Source organism: Vulpes vulpes, chromosome 10 (genome assembly GCF_048418805.1).
Source record: "Vulpes vulpes isolate BD-2025 chromosome 10, VulVul3, whole genome shotgun sequence".
NCBI lineage: Eukaryota > Metazoa > Chordata > Mammalia > Carnivora > Canidae > Vulpes > Vulpes vulpes.
This window is the reverse complement of record NC_132789.1, coordinates 46,736,107-46,755,051: the sequence shown is the minus strand read 5'-3', so window position 1 is coordinate 46,755,051 and position 18,945 is coordinate 46,736,107. Positions and strand designations below refer to the sequence as shown.

At 35.0% G+C, this 18,945-nt stretch overlaps 1 protein-coding gene across 15 annotated transcripts in view; it reads right to left on the bottom strand.

Moving 5' to 3' along the window:
- The window catches only part of TUT4 (terminal uridylyl transferase 4), a 113,862-nt gene that overhangs the window by 59,824 nt on the left and 35,093 nt on the right, over positions 1 to 18,945 (bottom strand). For all 15 annotated transcript variants that reach the window (XM_072723948.1, XM_072723944.1, XM_072723953.1 and 12 more), the window contains exons 3-5: positions 14,621 to 14,784; positions 8,472 to 8,588; positions 1,892 to 2,069 (exon numbers count right to left, since the gene is read on the bottom strand). In XM_072723948.1, the coding sequence (XP_072580049.1) occupies positions 1,892 to 2,069; positions 8,472 to 8,588; positions 14,621 to 14,784 (459 nt within the window). The remainder of the gene's footprint in view (positions 1 to 1,891; positions 2,070 to 8,471; positions 8,589 to 14,620; positions 14,785 to 18,945) is intronic.

Here is an 18,945-nt window from a genome sequence, read left to right as displayed (position 1 = left end):
ATAACAAAATAATAAAAATATTTCTCAGTTATGGAGTTCAGAGAGAAGGAAGAAATTACTCATAAAAGTTCAGTGTTTAAACAAAATTTTAGAATAGTTCATTTAGAAATGACTAGAAATTTAACATTTAATATGTAACAGGAAATAATGTACTAACCTAGATATAGCTATTGTCATAAACCACCATTTATTTTTAATATTTCTACTTATGTAAGAGGTAAATGGTAAAAGGATCATAGACACTCAACGCCAACATTCTTTAAAACTACAAAGTGAAGCCTAGTCACTTAACAAAAAAAACAAAATCCTGTGGCTTTGAAGGGTTCACAGAATAAAATATAGAATAATAACATAGAACTTTTTCAGACTATTGAATATATTATTTTAAAAATCATAATAAGGCAATTTTTAAAAAGATCTCATCAGAGAGAGCAAGTTGAAAAATAACATGATTGGAACTATTCAGGCAGGCAAGTGCAGTTTCTTACAAAGTGTGAGTTCTTACTCATTTGTATATATAAAAGTCTACTTGTCAAGTTCACAAAAAGTCTGAAAGTCACTGAAGTCATTAAAATCATAAAAATTTCATTTCTATTCTTAAAATAATAAATTATTTCTTTTTTTTAAAAGCATCTTTTTTTTAAAAGTTTATTTAAGTAATCTCTACATCACATGTGGGGCTCTAACCCACAACCTCAAGATCAAGATGCACACATTCTTCTAACTGAGCCAAACAGGTGCCCCAATAGCAAATTATTTCTGTATTTAATTTAAATTAGTATTCAATGTTTTTTAGATAGAAGCCACATTATTACAGAAATAAGAGAAATGAAACGTTTTCCATTTTTAAATTTCAATTTTATATTCTTTCTTATAAATCTCATAACAAGTGAACACTTTGTCAAGTGTTCAATATCCTTTTGGTGGTGAGAAGTCTTATTAAATAGACATTTAAATTCAATATTGATGCAAAAAAAAATCTTAAGGGCTAAGCAAATATAATCTTTACATTAGTATCTACAATAAACCTGGCACAACTCCCCTTTATCCTCAAAACATAAGCTTTCTGTAAACAGCAGAGTCAAGAAGAAATAAAAGTGCAAATTTTACTTCTAATGATCCCACTTAATTTTTCCTCACCATCAGACAACAGGAATTTTTTTTTTAAGATTTTATTTATTTATTCATGAGAGACAGAGAGAGAGGGGGGCAGAGACACAGGCAGAGGGAGAAGCAGGCTCCATGCAGGGAGCCCGACATGGGACTCGATCCGGGGTCCCCAGGATCATGCCCTGGGCTGAAGGTAGCACTAAACAGCTGAGCCACCCGGGCTGCCCCAGACAATAGGAATCTTATTCAGTGACTACCTGGAATGTATACACCAAAAATAATGTAACTAAAATGTCCATTCAGAAGGCAAAGATATTAAAAAATAATATTAAATATGACCTTTAAGAAATTTTCCTGTAACTGACATTTTAAAATTTTTTCTTATTACAAAAATTATGTTATAATTCCCCATTTTTCCCTTTCTGAAATATTTCCCAAAAAATCAGTTATAGGGATCCCTGGGTGGCGCAGCGGTTTGGCGCCTGCCTTTGGCCCAGGGCGCGATCCTGGAGACCCGGGATTGAGTCCCACATCGGGCTCCCAGTACATGGAGCCTGCTTCTCCCTCTGCCTGTGTCTCTGCCTCTCTCTCTCTCTCCCTGTGACTATCATAAATAAATAAAAATTAAAAAAAAATTCAGTTATAAAATAATTAAATTCATCTACTTCTAAGATGGAGAAACGAAGAGAAAGGAAAACACTAAGAAATTTACACTAAGTTCAATAGAAGCAAGTGGAAGAGTTGTACAATTTTAAAAATTAAGCATAAAGTATATTTGTACCTGGTAAAAATGTTGTTATAACCTTTGACATTTCCTCCACAATTTCCTGACGGACTCTGAGGTCATCATCTGTGATTCCGTGTTCTTTTGCTAATTCAATAACCGCAACACTTAAAGCAGCCAAGTGGGCAGGGGTAGGAGGTGGCAGAGAACGAAGCTCACTTTCTTCTTGTTTTTCCTATTAGTGTAACATTTAACAACATGAAAAAAATGTTTCTATCTTATTATCCTTATATTTAGGGTAGAAAGACTACAAAAATGTATTAACAAATATTCACCTTCTATGTGCCTGATTCAAGACACCTAGGATATGGAAATAAACGAGACAAAAGAAATACCTGCCTTTGTAAGTACTGGAAGATTGAGGGGTGCTTTGGGGTAGCTCCCATTAAACATTAAAAAAATAAAACTTGTTCTACTTTACTATCTGCATAAATTCTGAAATGCTACATCAAAGCCAAAATACTTTAAGTACAACACTTAGCTGATTATTTTGCGGATAATTTTGTTATAGAAAAGGAACTGTTTTATATGTAGTAGAAAGTCTTGAATCCTCTCTGATCTGCATATGGTATCATATTAAATGGTCACAAGAAAACATCCTAGACACTATCATCACATTTATTATACTGCCTACCATTTACATTTGATTTCTGTCATTTTACCCAATGCTAAGGTAAATGACTGTTCCCAAAAACGCTTGATTCTACTAAAAGTTTGAAAGCCAATTTAAACCAAAAAGCTAAAGAGGGACTGACTATACTATATATACATAATGATTTTTAAAGATTAATTTTGTACTCTGATTTTTAAAAAACACATGTTAATTGTGAAGGTTACATAAAACAGTAAAATACAAAGTCATCCACTATCCAACATCATAGTATTTATAGTTAAAAAAAAAAAAAAGATTTTATTTATTTGAAAGAGAGAGTGAGAGCGAGTAGGAGGAGGGAGGGGCAAAGGGAGAAAGACTCCCCACCGAGCACGGAGCCCGATGTGGGGCTTGATCCCAGGACTCCCTGAGATCATGACCTGAGCCAAAATCAAGAATCAAGTTAACCAACTGAGCCATCCAGACACCCCTTTATTTTTTACCATAACCGAGACCATACCATTTCCTTAATGTTATAATGACAGCATTTTTTATTATCACATTTCAGTCAAGAGACATTCTCTTATTTTTTGAGACATAGCTCCCAACAGCTCTAAAAATCAAAAGTAGTTTGTTCTCTCTTCTCTACCCCCCACAATATAGTTAAAGACCTGGAATGCCTGGGTGGCTCAGCAGTTGAGCGTCTGCCTGCAGCTCGGGGCCTGATCCCGGAGTCCCGGTATAGAGTCCCACACCAGGCTTCCTGCATGGAGCCTGCTTCTCCCTCTGCCTGTGCCTCTGCCTCTCTGTGTGTGTGTCTCTCTCATGAATAAATAAATAAAATCTTTATATTAAAAAAAACAAAAACAAAGACTTTGGTTTATTTCTAATTTTATGCATTGTTACCATATTCAGTCTCAACAGAAGTTTATCTAAGACACAGAAAATCAAACATGAGGGTAAAACAACCTTATTTTTATAAATTTCTATGAATACTTCTGCGATCTTAATTATAATCTAAATCTTGGCTGAGTAAAGTTTTCAGGGCTATTTTTTTAGGATCCATCTAAGGTATTAATAGCAACACACTTAACAAAAACAATGATACAAGATTAACATGCAACACAACTATTTTATATATGCAGAAATACCAAAAAATGCTCTGAATTATATTGCTAGATTTTCATGGAAATAAAAAGATAAAAGACAATCAATGAACATACTCCTCTATCTATGCTAATTTTTTTAAAAGATTTTATTTATTTATTCATGAGACACGGGGGGGGGGGGGGGAGAGGCAAAGACATAGGTAGAAGGGGAAACAGGCTTCATGCAGGGTGCCCGACGTGGGACTCGACCCCTGGTCTCCAGGATCACGTCCTGGGCTGAAGGTGGCGCTAAACCGCTGAGCCACCGTGGCTGCCCTCTATCTATTCTATTAATAAGCCTATCCTATTTCCCTTAAGGATACTATTCTATCCAACAGTCTCATTGATATCCTCCTATCATTGATCATCCTCATCCATACTATCATGAGGATGATCAATGAAGTCCCTGCCCTATGTAACTTCATTCTAGTTACAGAAAATAGACAACAGATAAATAAATGTACACTATCACATCAGGTAAAGCTATGAAGAAAATCAAATAGGGTAAAAGACTACAGATTGATGGGCAGGGGTTTTTATTGTAGAATAGAGTAGACAAAGAAGGTCCCTCTAAATAAGTAATGTTTAGCAGAATTCTAAAACTAAAGGAGAGAGGCATTTAAATTTCTGGGGGAAGAGTATTCCAGATACAGAGAATACAAAAAACATTAAATGCAAAGACTTGGAGGCAAGAAAGAACTTAATGTTAATCGAAGAGATCAATGTGGCTAAAGAGTTATTAGCTAAGGGGTGACTGGAAGGTGATAAGGCTGAAATGTTAACTAGAAGCCAAATATTGTTAGTTTCCTATTTTAAAAATTTCAATAGAAACTCAAAACAAAATTAGCAAACCAGGTGTAGTAAAATATTAAATAGATTATATGCCATCACAAGTGCAATGTATTCCTGGAATGCAAAAATGGTTCAACATATAACAATCGATGTGATCACCACCTTAACAAAATGAAAGAAAAAAAATGATCATCTTGATCAATGCAAAGAAAGCATTTGATAAAATTCAACACCCTCTTGTGGTAAAAACAAAACAAAACACTTACCAAACTAAAAATTAAAAGAAACTACCTCAACATAATAAAGACCTATTTGAAAAACCCACAGCTAACATTGTACTCAGTGGTTAAAGACTGAAACCTTTTTCTCTAACATCAGTAACTAGGTAAGAATGCCCATTTTCATCATTTCTATTTAACATATTTATTAAGAGTGCCAGCCAGAAAAAGAAATAAAAAGCAACTAACTTGGACAGGAAGAAATAAAATTAACTCTATTCATTAATCGTTATCTAATATGTAAAAAAACTCTAAAGATACCACAAAAAAACCTGTTGGAACTAATAAACAAATTCAATAAAGTAGCAGGATACAAATCAATACACAAAAATGTTGCATTTCTATACACTAACAATAATCTGAAAAGGAAATTAAAATAATTCCAATTAAATAACCTCAAAAATAATACTTAGAAATTAACTTAGCCAAAGAGATGAATGACTTGTATACTAAAAACAACAAAATACTGCTTAAACAAATGAAAGAAGACATGAACAAATAGAAAGATATCCCATGTTCATGGATTGGCAGGCTTAAAATTGTTAAGACATCAATACTACTCAAAGCAATCTACAGATTCAATGCAATTCCATCAAAACCCCTTTAATTTTTCTTTGCACAAATAGGAATTGATCCGAAAGTTCACACAGAATCTCAAGGGACCCAAAATAACCAAAACAATCTTGAAAAAGAACAACACAGCCAGAAATTCACATTTCCTGATTTTGAAACTTACTATAAAGAGACATTACGGTACTGGCATAAAGACAGATGTATAGGCCAAGAGAATAAAACACAAAGCCCAGAATTAGACCCTCGTATATATGGTTAAATGATTTTTAATAAAGGTCTCAAGACCATTCAATGGCAAATGCACTGCCTTTCCCACAAATGGTGCTAGGAAAACTGGATACCCATAAGCAAAATGGACCCTTATTATTTTACACCATACATCAAAATTAACTGTGTATTCTGTATTTCTATAAATATTCTCAAGCTTTGTTCTGTAACAACATTAAAACACTGGAAGCTGTCCTGTTGGGTCTTGCCTTCAAAAATTCTTTAGTTGGGATGAGACTGCATTTAATTTCTATATATTCTCCACTCCTGAAATAAGATCTTTCTGACTACCCAATGCCCATGAAGTATGAGGTTTTCCAGTCTGGATAGTGAGAAGGTACTATTCTCAGCACTATGTAAGCATCAAGCACTACTCTAATTCCTTCAGATGATTCTTTCCCTGGCTTTAGGCAGCTGTCTCACATGTATGTACCAATCAGTACTGTGCTGAATACTGTCAGAGAACTGTCTTTATATCTATGGATTTCTTTCTATAGCTTTCTCTTTTTTGTTGTTATGTCCAACAAACTCTAGCCACCCTGGATTCCCTGAACTCAAGTTCATCTCCTCAACTCTGGGAGTTTATGAGGCTCCCCTTCCTATAATGCAGTATGGAAACTCAAACTGGAGTAATCATTGGGCTCATCTTATTTGCTTTCCATTCACTGCCTGTCCTTCATTGCCTGAAAACCATTGTTTTTTTCCTTTGGTTTATTTAAAAGTAAGGTAAATCTAGTCCTTATTATTACAACGTCAACAAAAGCAGAAGTCCAATACAGCTGTTTCTAAGGGTTTGGGCTTTTTTTTTTTTTTTTTGAATATTCTAAAATCACCTTATAGTATATATAATGTCTATCGGCTTTCTTTTAAGTTTCTTATTTAGAATTCCCTGAGCTTCCTAGAATTAATGATTAGCATCACTCAACATTTCTTGAAATTTCTCAGTTATTATCTCATAAGCTACCACCAACTTTGTCTTTGTTCTATTAAGTCTTCTGAAACTCTAATTAAATCGAAGTGATAACACTGATAAAATTTGAATTTCTTTTCCTTCTGAGTTCCTGATTTTCAATGCATTTTTTTCAAGAAAGACATACTAAGCACCTACTGTGTGTCAGACACTGTCCTAAGCAATACAGAAACAAAAATAAATAAGAAATGAAACCTGTCCTATGGAATATCGACGTATAAAAGAGAAGAGAAAGCAGACACACACAATACAGTATATCAGGTTTTCTGATCAAGCTGCTCTGCAAGCAGAGAAGGAATACCTAATCCAGAATTGTTGGAAAGGTCAGGTAAAAGAGTATTTCTCAGAGAAAATATACAAGCAGAGACTTAGACACAAGTAGGAGATTATATAGCATTAATATTACCACTTTGAGAGGGGCCTAGGTGGCAAAGTCGGTTGAGCATCTAACTCTTAGTTTCAGCTCAGGCTGTGATCTCAGGGTCATGGGATCAAGCTCTGAACTCAGCATGGAGTCTGCTTGGGATTCTCTCTCCCTCTCCCTCTGCCCCCCCCACTTGTGCACACACATGCACTCCCTCTCAAATAAATCTTTAAAATATATTACCACTTTGAAAAAAAAACAAATAGCTAAAATACTAATAATTTATTTTAAAAAATCATTCATATCTATGTCTATGAAATTTTCTAATAAAAATAACCAAAAAATTATGAATTCCCAAAGTCTAAAGATTATAAGGCCCTACATGGTATGGATTTCTCTAGCTTCATCTCACATCATTTCCTCCTATCTCTCTGTGCCCATCATGCTAGACTCTTTCAGTTCCTCATATGCCATGTCATCTTTTACCTTTTTGCCTTTTTTTTTTTTTTTAAATCTATCTGTTTGTTGTGAAAGAGTGTACCTATGCACATGCACAAGCAGGGTAAAGGGCAGAGGGAGAGAATTTCAAGCAGACTCCCTGCTGAGCACAGAGTTGACTCAGGCTCAATCCCATGATCCATGAGATCATGAACTGAGCCAAAACAAAGAGTCAGATACTCAACCAACTGAGCCACCCAGGTGCCCTCATTGTGCGTTTTAAATTACCCCTTTCAGCCTTTCGAACTACCCATTCAAATGTCACTTTCTCAGAGAAACTATCCCTGTTGCAGACTAATTAAAATATCCTTGTACACTTCCTTAGCACCACATTTCTCCCTTTAATAAAACTCATTATACTTAAATTCTTTTTCAGTGCATACCTTCACCAATACTTTAGAAACTCTGAGGGTAGGAACCACAACCATCTTATTCAACACTGCCTAGACCTAGCACATAAAAACTCAACAAATATCAACTGGACTGATTGCATTTGGCAGGGGTTTTTTTTTTTTTAAGATTTTATTTAATATTTGAGAGAGAGAGAGAGAGAGAGAGAGCATGTGAGCATGAATAGGGGAGCTGGGGCAGAGGGAGAAGTAGGGAGAAGTAGACTCCTCATTGAGAAGAGAGCCCAACACAGGGCTCAATCCCAGGACCCCAAGATCATGACCCGATCCGAAAGCAGACATTTAACCAGACATTTAACCAACTGAGCCACCGAGGGTAGGGGCCTGACAATTTTTTTTTCTTTTTTAATTAAGATTTTATTTTTAAGTTACTTCTACACCAACATGGGACTCGAACTTACAACCAAGAGATCAAGAATCACATGTTCTACCAACTGAGCTGGCCAGGTGCCCCTATCTGCCAATTTTAAATTTAAGTATCAACACACTTTAGTATGAACAGACTGGTCTCTGAAAAGGTTCCCCTCCTGACTACCTAAGATAAGAAGGGCAATCACAGCTTTTAATGCTATCACTTCAGTTACTAATGTAAGATGGGACAAATACCCCATTTTTAGTTTTACAAATAAATGATATAGTTTTATCATTCAAAACATGAATAAAATATTTTGTAAAAAGAACTCACCAAAATATTTTTCTTATGTCGTTTCTCCTTTATATGTTTATGAGCTCCCTGGATGTTTTCAATGTGAATTAAGCAAAGTTTGCATAGATACCGGCAATTGGTATATTCTGGTGAGCGCTGAAACATTAAAAAATGTATTTTTTCAGAAAACAGAGAAGTAAATATTTGACCATATATATGAATTTTATAATTACACAAATATAAGAAAAATAAGCATTAAAGGAATAAATTTTTAATAAACCAGCACTTATATACTCAAAAGATACTTGTCCTTTTCAAAATAGTCATCATAGGAGATCATATTCTCATTTCAAACAACATCATGATGATGCTAAATGTTTGATACTTTACTAATATAGTCTTTAGAATCTAATGTAGGATAAGAAAGGTAGTCTTATTAATCTTATTCCAATGCTCTCCCAAAAACTATTTTCAAACTTTGTCTTTTTAATTACTATAAATAATAAAATCCACCCTCAAATAGATTTCTAAAGAATGAATTACAAATGTGGAAGAAAATTCCAAAAGCTGAGTTCTGAAACACTCCAATTGCAATCTCATGGGAATAAATGGGTAATCTCTTGAGGTAACTATTCTAAAGGGAATAACTCAGACACATAAAAATTATCATAGTACTTTAGTCATACTTTATAAATCTATTCTTGAAATAATAATAAAAAAAAAACTTAGTAATTCCGAAGTGCCTATTATGTGCTAGGCACTATGGTAGGTGCTTCACATATAATTTGTCATTTTAATACCTTTAATAATCCAATTAGCTTGATATTATCTTCATTCTCTAGATGTGAAAAGAAAAGCTCATACAGCCTGTAACTTTCACAAGGATATGGTATGTAAGTAGGAGATGCTGAATTTAAATTTATGTATATCTGAATCCAAAGCCAACTCTACTGATATGGTTAGAAAATGAAAAATTACAAAAAATAAATATACACTGAATTTTAAAACATTATTTCTAGTGCCTTATACTGCAATTTCTGAAATTACAGCAATGCTTAAATTTTTATTTCAGAGTGACCTTCAGTACGCTGCAACTCCTGACAAAAGGATTCTCTAACTTCATAATATGATTTTCTTTAAATGGAAACCTGCCCCAAATTTAGCAACAGTCCTACCATAGACTAAAAATAATTATAGCCATCATTTATAAAGTATGTATTAATCTTAAAACCTTGTAATAATTTCCCCAATCTACTGGCAAAGCAATTAAATCTCAAAAATTAAATAATTTGTCTGAGACAACAAGCAAAAAAGAAAACTCAGTTCAATCCAGTCATTTCAATTTGTAGTGTAAAAATTCTTTCACTATTTGCAATGACATGAATGGACCTAGAGTATTATGCTAAGCGAAATAGGTTAGTCAGAGAAAGACCAATATCATACGGTTTCAGTCCTGTGTGGAACTTAAGAAACAAATAAATGAGCAAAGCGGGGGAAGAAAGAAAGAGTAGTAAACCAAAAAACCAAGTTTGTCAAGAGAACAAACACAAGGTAAGGAGGGGGATGGGTAACCATCAGGGATGGGTTAAATAGGTGATGGGGATCAAGGAAGGCACTTGTGATGAGTACCTGGTAGTGTACAGAAGTGTTGAATCACTGTATTGCACGTGTGAAACTAATATTACACTGTATATTTTTTTTTTTTTTTTTTTTTTTATGATAGTCACATGGAGAGAGAGAGAGAGGCAGAGACACAGGCAGAGGGAGAAGCAGGCTCCATGAACCGGGAGCCCGACGTGGGACTCGATCCCGGGTCTCCAGGATCGCGCCCTGGGCCAAAGGTAGGCACCAAACCGCTGCGCCACCCAGGGATCCCCTATTACACTGTATATTAACTAACTGGAATTTAAATAAAAACTTAAAAAAAACAAACCAAAAAATTTTCAAATCTGTCCTTATTAAAGAATGAATTAAGTCCTTGCAGAAACTCCTATCTCTTAATTTCTAGCCACAACTAGTACTTAATTCTCTAAATATTTTCTGAGCTCATACTGTATGTCAAACATTTGTCTAGGAACTAAGGAACATATAGCATAAACAAAACAAATCAAAATCCGTCATCATAATTTACAATCTACTATACAGAGACATGTAATAAGTAAACAAATGCACAAATAAATAGGAATATGATGCAGGGGAGTCAACTACTTTTTAAAAAAGGATCATCAGAGATGCCTGTGTGGCTCAGTGGTTGAGCATCTGCCTTTGGCTCAGGTCGTGATCCTGGGGTCCTGGGATCGAGCCCCGCATCAGGCTCCACACGGGAGCCTGCTTTTCTGCCTATGTCTCTGCCTGCCTCTCTGTGTCTCTCATGAATAAATATATCTTAAAAAAAAAAGAAAATTAAAAAGGATCACTTAAGACTTTACTGATAAATTCCAAGTAGAAGTAAATGTTAATGCTAAGACCCTTGTCACTTTCACCACTCTTCTTGAACCAAGCCAACATAATTTATTTTCAAGATCAATGTAGTACACCATAATGGCAATAAGCTCTTCCTGCTTCTATTCTTAAAAGAATTAGGAAGGTAAGTAATCCCTTTAAAATATGGATTAAATCTTAATTCTCTACCGAAAACCTTCACTGTCTTCCTCTCATACTTGGAATAAAAACCAGAGTCCTCTTAAGGGGTCCTGTGACATGGCCCTCATTACCACTCGGAGCTAGTCATATACTAGGTTTTTTGCAGTTTCTCAAGACATATTAGCATATTCCTACCTTAGAGTCTTAGCATTAACATTTATTTCTACTTGGAATGTCTCTTCCCAATTCCCACATAGGTCAATCCTTTATGTTCTTTAAATGTATTTTTTTTATTTATGAACACATAAATACAGAACACTAAAAGTCATAAATATTGATGAGATTATAAAGGGAGTCAGGAAAAAAAAAGGGAGTCAGGAAATCACTCATATAAGTTTTTTAATTGTAAAATATTGGCAGATAAGGACTTGTCCAGATTCTTTTGGTAAGAAGTGTATTTTAACATGAATGGGGAGTCAGAAGGCTTGAAATGACATCTCAATTGACTTTGGATAAATCTCTAACACCAAAAACTGCTTCTATATAACCTTAAAATGAGTAATAAAAATTGTTCTATGTGGTAAAATAACTCAATTCTATAAGTAGCTGATCTTTAGTGCTTAAAAACACTATACAAAGAACTTTTACTTGTATTTTTTATTTTTTTCAAGATTTACTTATTATTCATGAGAGACAGAGAGAGGGGGGCAGGGCACAGACACAGGCAAAAGGAGAAGCAGGCTCCATATAGGAAGCCCGACGTGAAACTCAATCTTGGTCTCTGGGAACATGCCTTGAGCCAAAGGCAGATGCTCAACCGCTGAGCCACCCAGGCATTCCAACTTTTACTTGTATTAACGTATTTAATCCTCATAACAGTCAATGAGCTAGGTGTTAAATTTTTAGCAACATTTTAATGATGAGGTTACTGAAGTTTAATTAAAGAGATTAAAGAACTTTTCTGTTATCCAACCACTTAAGTGGCAGAGGTAGACCCAGTGACTCCAAAACCTATAAACTTAACCACTAAGCAAACCACCTCTAATTATTAACCAACTACTACATCCAAGGTACTATATTAAGCACAATAGCAAAGAACAAAAATGTTCTCACGACATCATGAAGCTTCTAGTTTCACAGAAGAGACACATGAAAAATGCATAAACAAATGCTTTAAAATTCCTTCATCATGGTTATATTTTATTTTACCCTTAAACACACACACACTAATAACTTTTTTAAAGTTTCTGCAGACCAGCTAGAATAGATTGCTGGGCATGGAAATTCTAAGTATTTCCTAAACAATATTTAACACTAACTATAGGGAAATTTATCCTTCTAATCTAATAGCTTAGATTCTTAGATTCTTTGGTATAGTTTAAAAGCTACATCTCTATTTATCAATCAGATAATCTATGGATACACTATCTATGAACAAAAGGACCTGATAAAATCAAAAGCAAATAGTTAAGAATATTCTTAATGAATATCTAAAGTTGGTAGAGAAAAAATGTTAGAGTACACTAAACTGGGATGCCTGGGTGGCTCAGTGGTTGAGCATCTGCCTTTGGCTCAGAGCGTGATCCCAGTGTCCTGGGATCAAGTCCTGCAATGGGCTCCTCGCAGGGAGCCTGCTTCTCCCTCTGCCTGTGTCCCTGCCTCTCTCTGTGTGTCTCTCATGAATAAATAAACAAAATCTTAAAAAAAAAAAAAAAAAAGAGTACACTAAACTGAAAATAGAGGTTTTAGAGGACTGGGAAACAAAGTGACAGAAAGAAAAGAGATTATAGACATCTATGCTAGGATTGGCACACTCATTTTATATCATTGCTGCTTAAATTCAAATAAAAAAGTATTTTCCATGCTTCCAAACTTTTCTTTTACACCAAGCCATTCTTTCCTACCACCATCAAATATCCATTCCATTCCAATATCTTTCATCTCCGAAGAACTGATCTTTTGTGCTTTGTATTCTAACCCATCCAGTCCCCTACTTATTCTTAAAACACATTTTTCACATTTCCCTTATACATGCTGTATAATTCACCTGCACCAGCCTTCCCCAATTCACCTAGTAAACTCCTACACCTTCAGATTCAGTTCCAATGTCACCTCCTTATAAAGCATTCTCCAAACTGATGCCTCTATATCCCAACTCAAGTTGGTCACTCTTTTGTCTAAGATTTCAGACAATACTTTCTTATTACTATTATTTGCTTACATGTTTTTCTCTAATTAGTAAACTCCTAGAAAAGCAGTATCATGTTTTTAAAAATGCCACACATTCCCAATTCAACTTCTTATCACTAGATCATGGCACATGAATAGCACTCAATATTTATCTTAACAATACACAGATCCAGAATAGCTACTAATTCCAGACTCGGGGAAGAGAAAGTGAGGAATGAGAGAACTAATAAGTAAAACAGTAAACTGCAAAAAAGACTTTCTTCTAACTCGGACCTTGGGAGACTAGCTATACAACCTAAATTCTCTTCCTTATTATGGGCCTCTACCTTTTGATATTCCTTTCTATTTTCACAAGATGACTATTCTGTCAAAAGTTCTATTAATAACTCAGGATTGCCTTCTTCAATCTAGATACCATCTCATTTTCCTAAACTCTATAAAATTATACCATTTCTTTCTTTCATTTATTTGTCAAGAATGATGACCTATTTCCTTATATACATACTCACAAATATCCCAAATTTCTTTTTGTGAACAGATTGATTTATGATTATTTCCTTCAATACCTAGCAGTGCTTTTATTAAGGCTACAAATATGTACTTCTAAGCTAAGAAATTAATTAGGACTCAGGAACAAGATACTAATGGCTAGAACAATTCTGAATACATAAGAGATATTCAGTAAATGGGGAAGACAAAAGAGGAAAGTAGTGGACAAAAACCAAGGAGAAAAGTGAGTGTAGTATATCATATAATATTTGCTAATTTATTTGTCACTCCAAATGGACTGTTCACTTCTGATTCACCAATTGCCATTTTCATCAATATATCCCAGTGTAGTACTTAGAACATAACAAGCACTCATTTATGTTTTGATGAGTGGATAAATCAGACGTCAGCAAATTTCTTCTATCAAGGGACAGAGTAATATTTTGATAAATCTCTTATGCTTTGGTAAACAGCAAATATTTTATGCTTTGCAAGCTATATGCTCTCTGGAGCAAATAACTACTCACTCAATTCAACTCTGCCATGGTAGCATGAAAGCAGTCATAGACAGCAGGTAAACAAATGGGCATGGCTATGTATCAATACAATTTTGCTTACAAAAACCAAGCACTACACTTATTTTACACAATTTTAAAAACACAAAGCACATAAACAAAAAGGCAAAAATAAGAGGGTAGGCCATAGTTTGTTGATCCCTGGAATGAATCAATGAGATCAGACTCACAGACATAAGGATTTGCTAAACAAAGGGAGAGAAGAAAGGAAGAGAGAAGGAAGGAAAGAGGGAAGCAAGGAAAAACAAATGCTATCTCTGCCTTAGTAATTAAAGAAAAAGAGCTGTACTTGGCAAAGAAAAGTTATGAAACATGCATATTCAACCAAGTAACTAAAATGACATAGTATACTTTTTCAAGTCGAAAGATGTGATCTCTTTCTAAGCGTTCTTCTGCTTGTTTCAAGCCTAGCCTCTGCTCAGGTGTCAATGCAGATTCATCTATCACAGTAGCATTTTCTAAATAGTCCATCTCTGAAGAGTTTTCTTTATTAGAGTCATCATTCTTCATTTTACCTAGAAAAGGAAGCAATCAGTTACCATCAGAAGTGATAAATTTAAAAAATTTTAATGGAAAATAATTTATGCATATACAGGAAAAATATTCTTGCCTTACACTTTCCTTAGCTGTACAAGTTGGAATACTTATGTAAAATACAAGTATGAGATATACATGGTACCAAAATTCACAAAGAAAAATCTATTTCATGGGTCAAATGCCTATCTTGCTTGTTCTTCCAATCTATCAAGAGAGACAAATACGACTAAGGCTGATTACACAAGGTTAACAAAACCATGTTGTAAAATCTCTGAATTCTGAAGTGTGATAAAAAGTTATTTTAAGTCTCAAAGGCTGGTCACTAAAATCACTTTAATGACTTCATCACTATATACACTAGCAGCTAAAAGAACATATATCTTTAGACCACAAACCCACACCAAGCTCCTCTCTCTTTGCTTTCAAAGAACTCAGAATACCTCTACCACATCAATATTTTCTCTTTGCTTCTCTGCCTAACTAGATTGCAATCTTTTTCAAGGCATAGACTGTGTGCTACCATCTTTTCATTTCCAGCACCTAGCATTATGGGACTGGCATACGGTAGGCTCCACTATCAGTGTAATTTTTTTCAATGCAAACTGAATTATGTTAGTCTCTTGCTTAACATACTTAAAAAGCTTTCAAAGAGTTCAAGATAAAGTTTAAACTCTCTAGCATATTATATGCCATCCTTTCCTTCATGAAGGCAGTAAACAGAATAACTACAACATCCTGCCATAACACTTTTAACTTCATTCATACCAAATGTGCTGGAATGGATCAATGCTACTTCAAGTTTCAATGCCTTTTATATATGTTGTTCCTTCCATTATTAAGACTATCCTCACTTCAACTAGTAATGTTTACCTGTCCTGCAAAATTCAGTTTAGGCTAAAACCATTTCAAAGACAGTCTGATATTTTTTATACAGCTGACACATGAGTAATATTAAGGCTTAGGATGTCAAAATCTGCATATAACTTTTTACTGCCCAAAATCTTAACTATTAATAGCCTATTGTTGACAAATAGCCTTAATAGTAACATAAACAAGTCGACACATATTTTGTACATTATATATATAATTACATATGCATTATGTGTATAATTATATAATTATATATATAATTATATATATATTGTATTCTTACAATAAAGTAAGCTAGAAAAAAATTCCTATCAAGAAAATTATTAAGGGGCTGTCTGGGTGGCTCAGTCAGTTAAGTGCCCAACTCTTTTTTTTTTTTAATAATTCTTTTTTTGTAAATTTTTATTTATTTATGATAGTCACACACAGAGAGAGAGAGAGAGAGAGAGAAGCAGAGACATAGGCAGAGGGAGAGGGAGAAGCAGGCTCCATGCACCGGGAGCCCGACGCGGGATTCGATCCGGGCTCTCCAGGATCGCGCCCTGGGCCAAAGGCAGGCGCCAAACCGCTGCGCCACCCAGGGTTCCCAAGTGCCCAACTCTTGATCTCAGTTCAGATCATGATCTTAGGAGATCAGGTCTTGCATTGGGCTCTGTGTTGAGTATGGAGCCTGCTTAAGGGTCTGTCTTGTTTTCTCTGTTCCTTCCCCCCACAAAAAAGGAAATCATAAGAGAAAATACATTTACAGTAACATAATGTATTTATTTTAAAAAGAAAACCAGGGGTTTCTGGCTGGCTCAGTCAGTAGACCATGTGACTCCTGATCTCAGGGTTTTAAGTTCAAGCCCCACTTTGGGTATAGAGATTACTTAAAAAAATAATAATTTAAAAAATTTTTATTTTCTTACCCTATTGCCCTTTTTAAAATTTTTTAAAACTTAAAAAATTCACACACAGGGCAGCCCTGGTGGCTCAGGGGTTTAGTGCCACCTAAATAAAATCTTAAAAAAAAAAAATCCACATAAGTGAACCTGTGCAGTTCAAAAACTGTTGTTCAACTATACAACTGCAGTCTCATAGCACTTGCTATTATCTCACATTTGCATATTACTGTAATTTGTATTCATATATCTATCTTCTACCTTAGATGATGGATTCCTTGATGGTAATGACTACGTTTTATTTAACTTTTCATTTTCAGATTTTAATACATAGGCCGGAGATGATACAATCGAAGTGTTGAACAAATAAATTAATGTGGATGTATCTAAAAACACTGCTTAAAGTAAATGCTCATAGACAACCAAAAGATCTATCCACTCTACCTTCAAAAGCCAACTAACTACATGCAATGTACAAGAACCATGACAGTCTATTCTATCTTTTGATAGCACTAATTTTTCACGCAAAGAAGAAATGGTATGCCTCTGGAAATGATGCGTTTTCTACCACAAGGGCACAGAAGTCTCTGGAATCATATGGCAAACTCTTTTTTTTTTTTTTTTTTTATTTATTTATTTATGATAGTCACAGAGAGAGAGAGAGAGGCAGAGACACAGGCGGAGGGAGAAGCAGGCTCCATGCTCCGGGAGCCTGATGTGGGATTCGATCCCGGGTCTCCAGGATCGCACCCTGGGCCAAAGGCAGGCGCCAAACCGCTGCGCCACCCAGGGATCCCCATATGGCAAACTCTTAGGTAAAGATGTTATAAGAAGGACTCAAAGATCAGAATTACTGTCAGGTAAACACTGATGCACAATGAGCAATTTGCAATGATGTCCTAGTATTTGGAAAAATAATTTAGTTTCTTAGTAGCCATTTTATGATGGAAATATTAAAAAAAGGTAAAACCCTAGTTTTATTTCTACATTTCATGAAAAAGGATAGTAGCAAGAAAACAATATTCTAAAAACAAACAAAAAAACAGAAAATATTCTAACCCTTTTTCTTTTTTTTTTTTTTTAAGATTTTTATTTATTTATTCATAGAGACAGAGAGAGAGGCAGACACACATGCAGAGGGAGAAGCAGCCTCCATGCAGGGAGCCTGATGTGGGACACGATCCAGGGTCTCCAGGATCACGCCCAGGGCTGCAGGTGGCGCTAAACCACTGCGCCACCCGGGCTGCCCCCTCTTCTCTTTTTTATATGTACAATTCACCCAGCATAACAAGGCAACTAACATCAATTCCTGTAAAACTGTCATTTCTGCCAATATAATTATAGAAAGCTATGTATCTTTCTTTAAAAGACAGAAAAACAAAATTATTTAATTTTCTGAAATCAATATCAATATAAAATAACATTAGGAAGAATTTCCCAACTTTTTTTTCCATAGAACTTTAGTCCCATGAGATACTAACTCTCACAAGAGTTGAAAATAGGTATTCAAAAACCCATACATAAGTGTTCATAGCAACACTATTTACAACAAAGGTGGAAAAGACCCAAACCAAACATCCAATCACTGATAAATAAACAGAATGTGGCATATCCATATAGCAGAATGTAATTCAACTGTCTTAGCCCAGGTAGCCATAATAAAATACCATAGTCTAGGTGGCTTAAACAACAGGAATTTATTTTCTCACAGTTCTAGAGGCAGGAAAAGTCCAAAATCAGGGTGCCAGCAGGGTTGGTTCTGATTAGAGCTTTCTGTGAATTGTAGACAGTTGCTTTCTTGCTGTGTCCTCATGAGGCCATTCCTTAGTTAGTGCATACAAAGAGACAGATCTCTCCCTCTTATTTCAATCCTATTGGATTAGGACCCCACCCTTATGACCTCATTTAATCTTAATTATCTCCTAAAACCTCTTATCTCCAAATAAAATCACACTAGGAGTTAAGGCTTCAACATATGTATTTTTTAAGGGGACCAATTCAGTCTATACCATCAGCCTTAAAAAGAAGTACTGATGTATATATATACTATAACACAAATGAACCTTGAAAACATGATGCTTAATAAGGAAGCCAGACATGAAAAAAAATCATATATTACATAATTCTATTTCTAGGAGATACCAAGAATAGGTAAATATATAAAACCAGAAAGTGTAATTAGTGGTTGTCAGAGGATGATGGAGGGAGGGAAAATGGGAGTGAATCTTTTTTTTTTTTTTCAAGACCTGAGCTGAGACCAAAAGTTCGATGCCAGGGACGCCTAGTAGGTCAGTGGTTGAGAGTCAGCCTTTGGCTCAGGGCGTGACCCCAGGGTCCTGGGATTGAGTCCTGCATCGGGATCCCCACAGGGAGCCTGCTTCTCCCTCT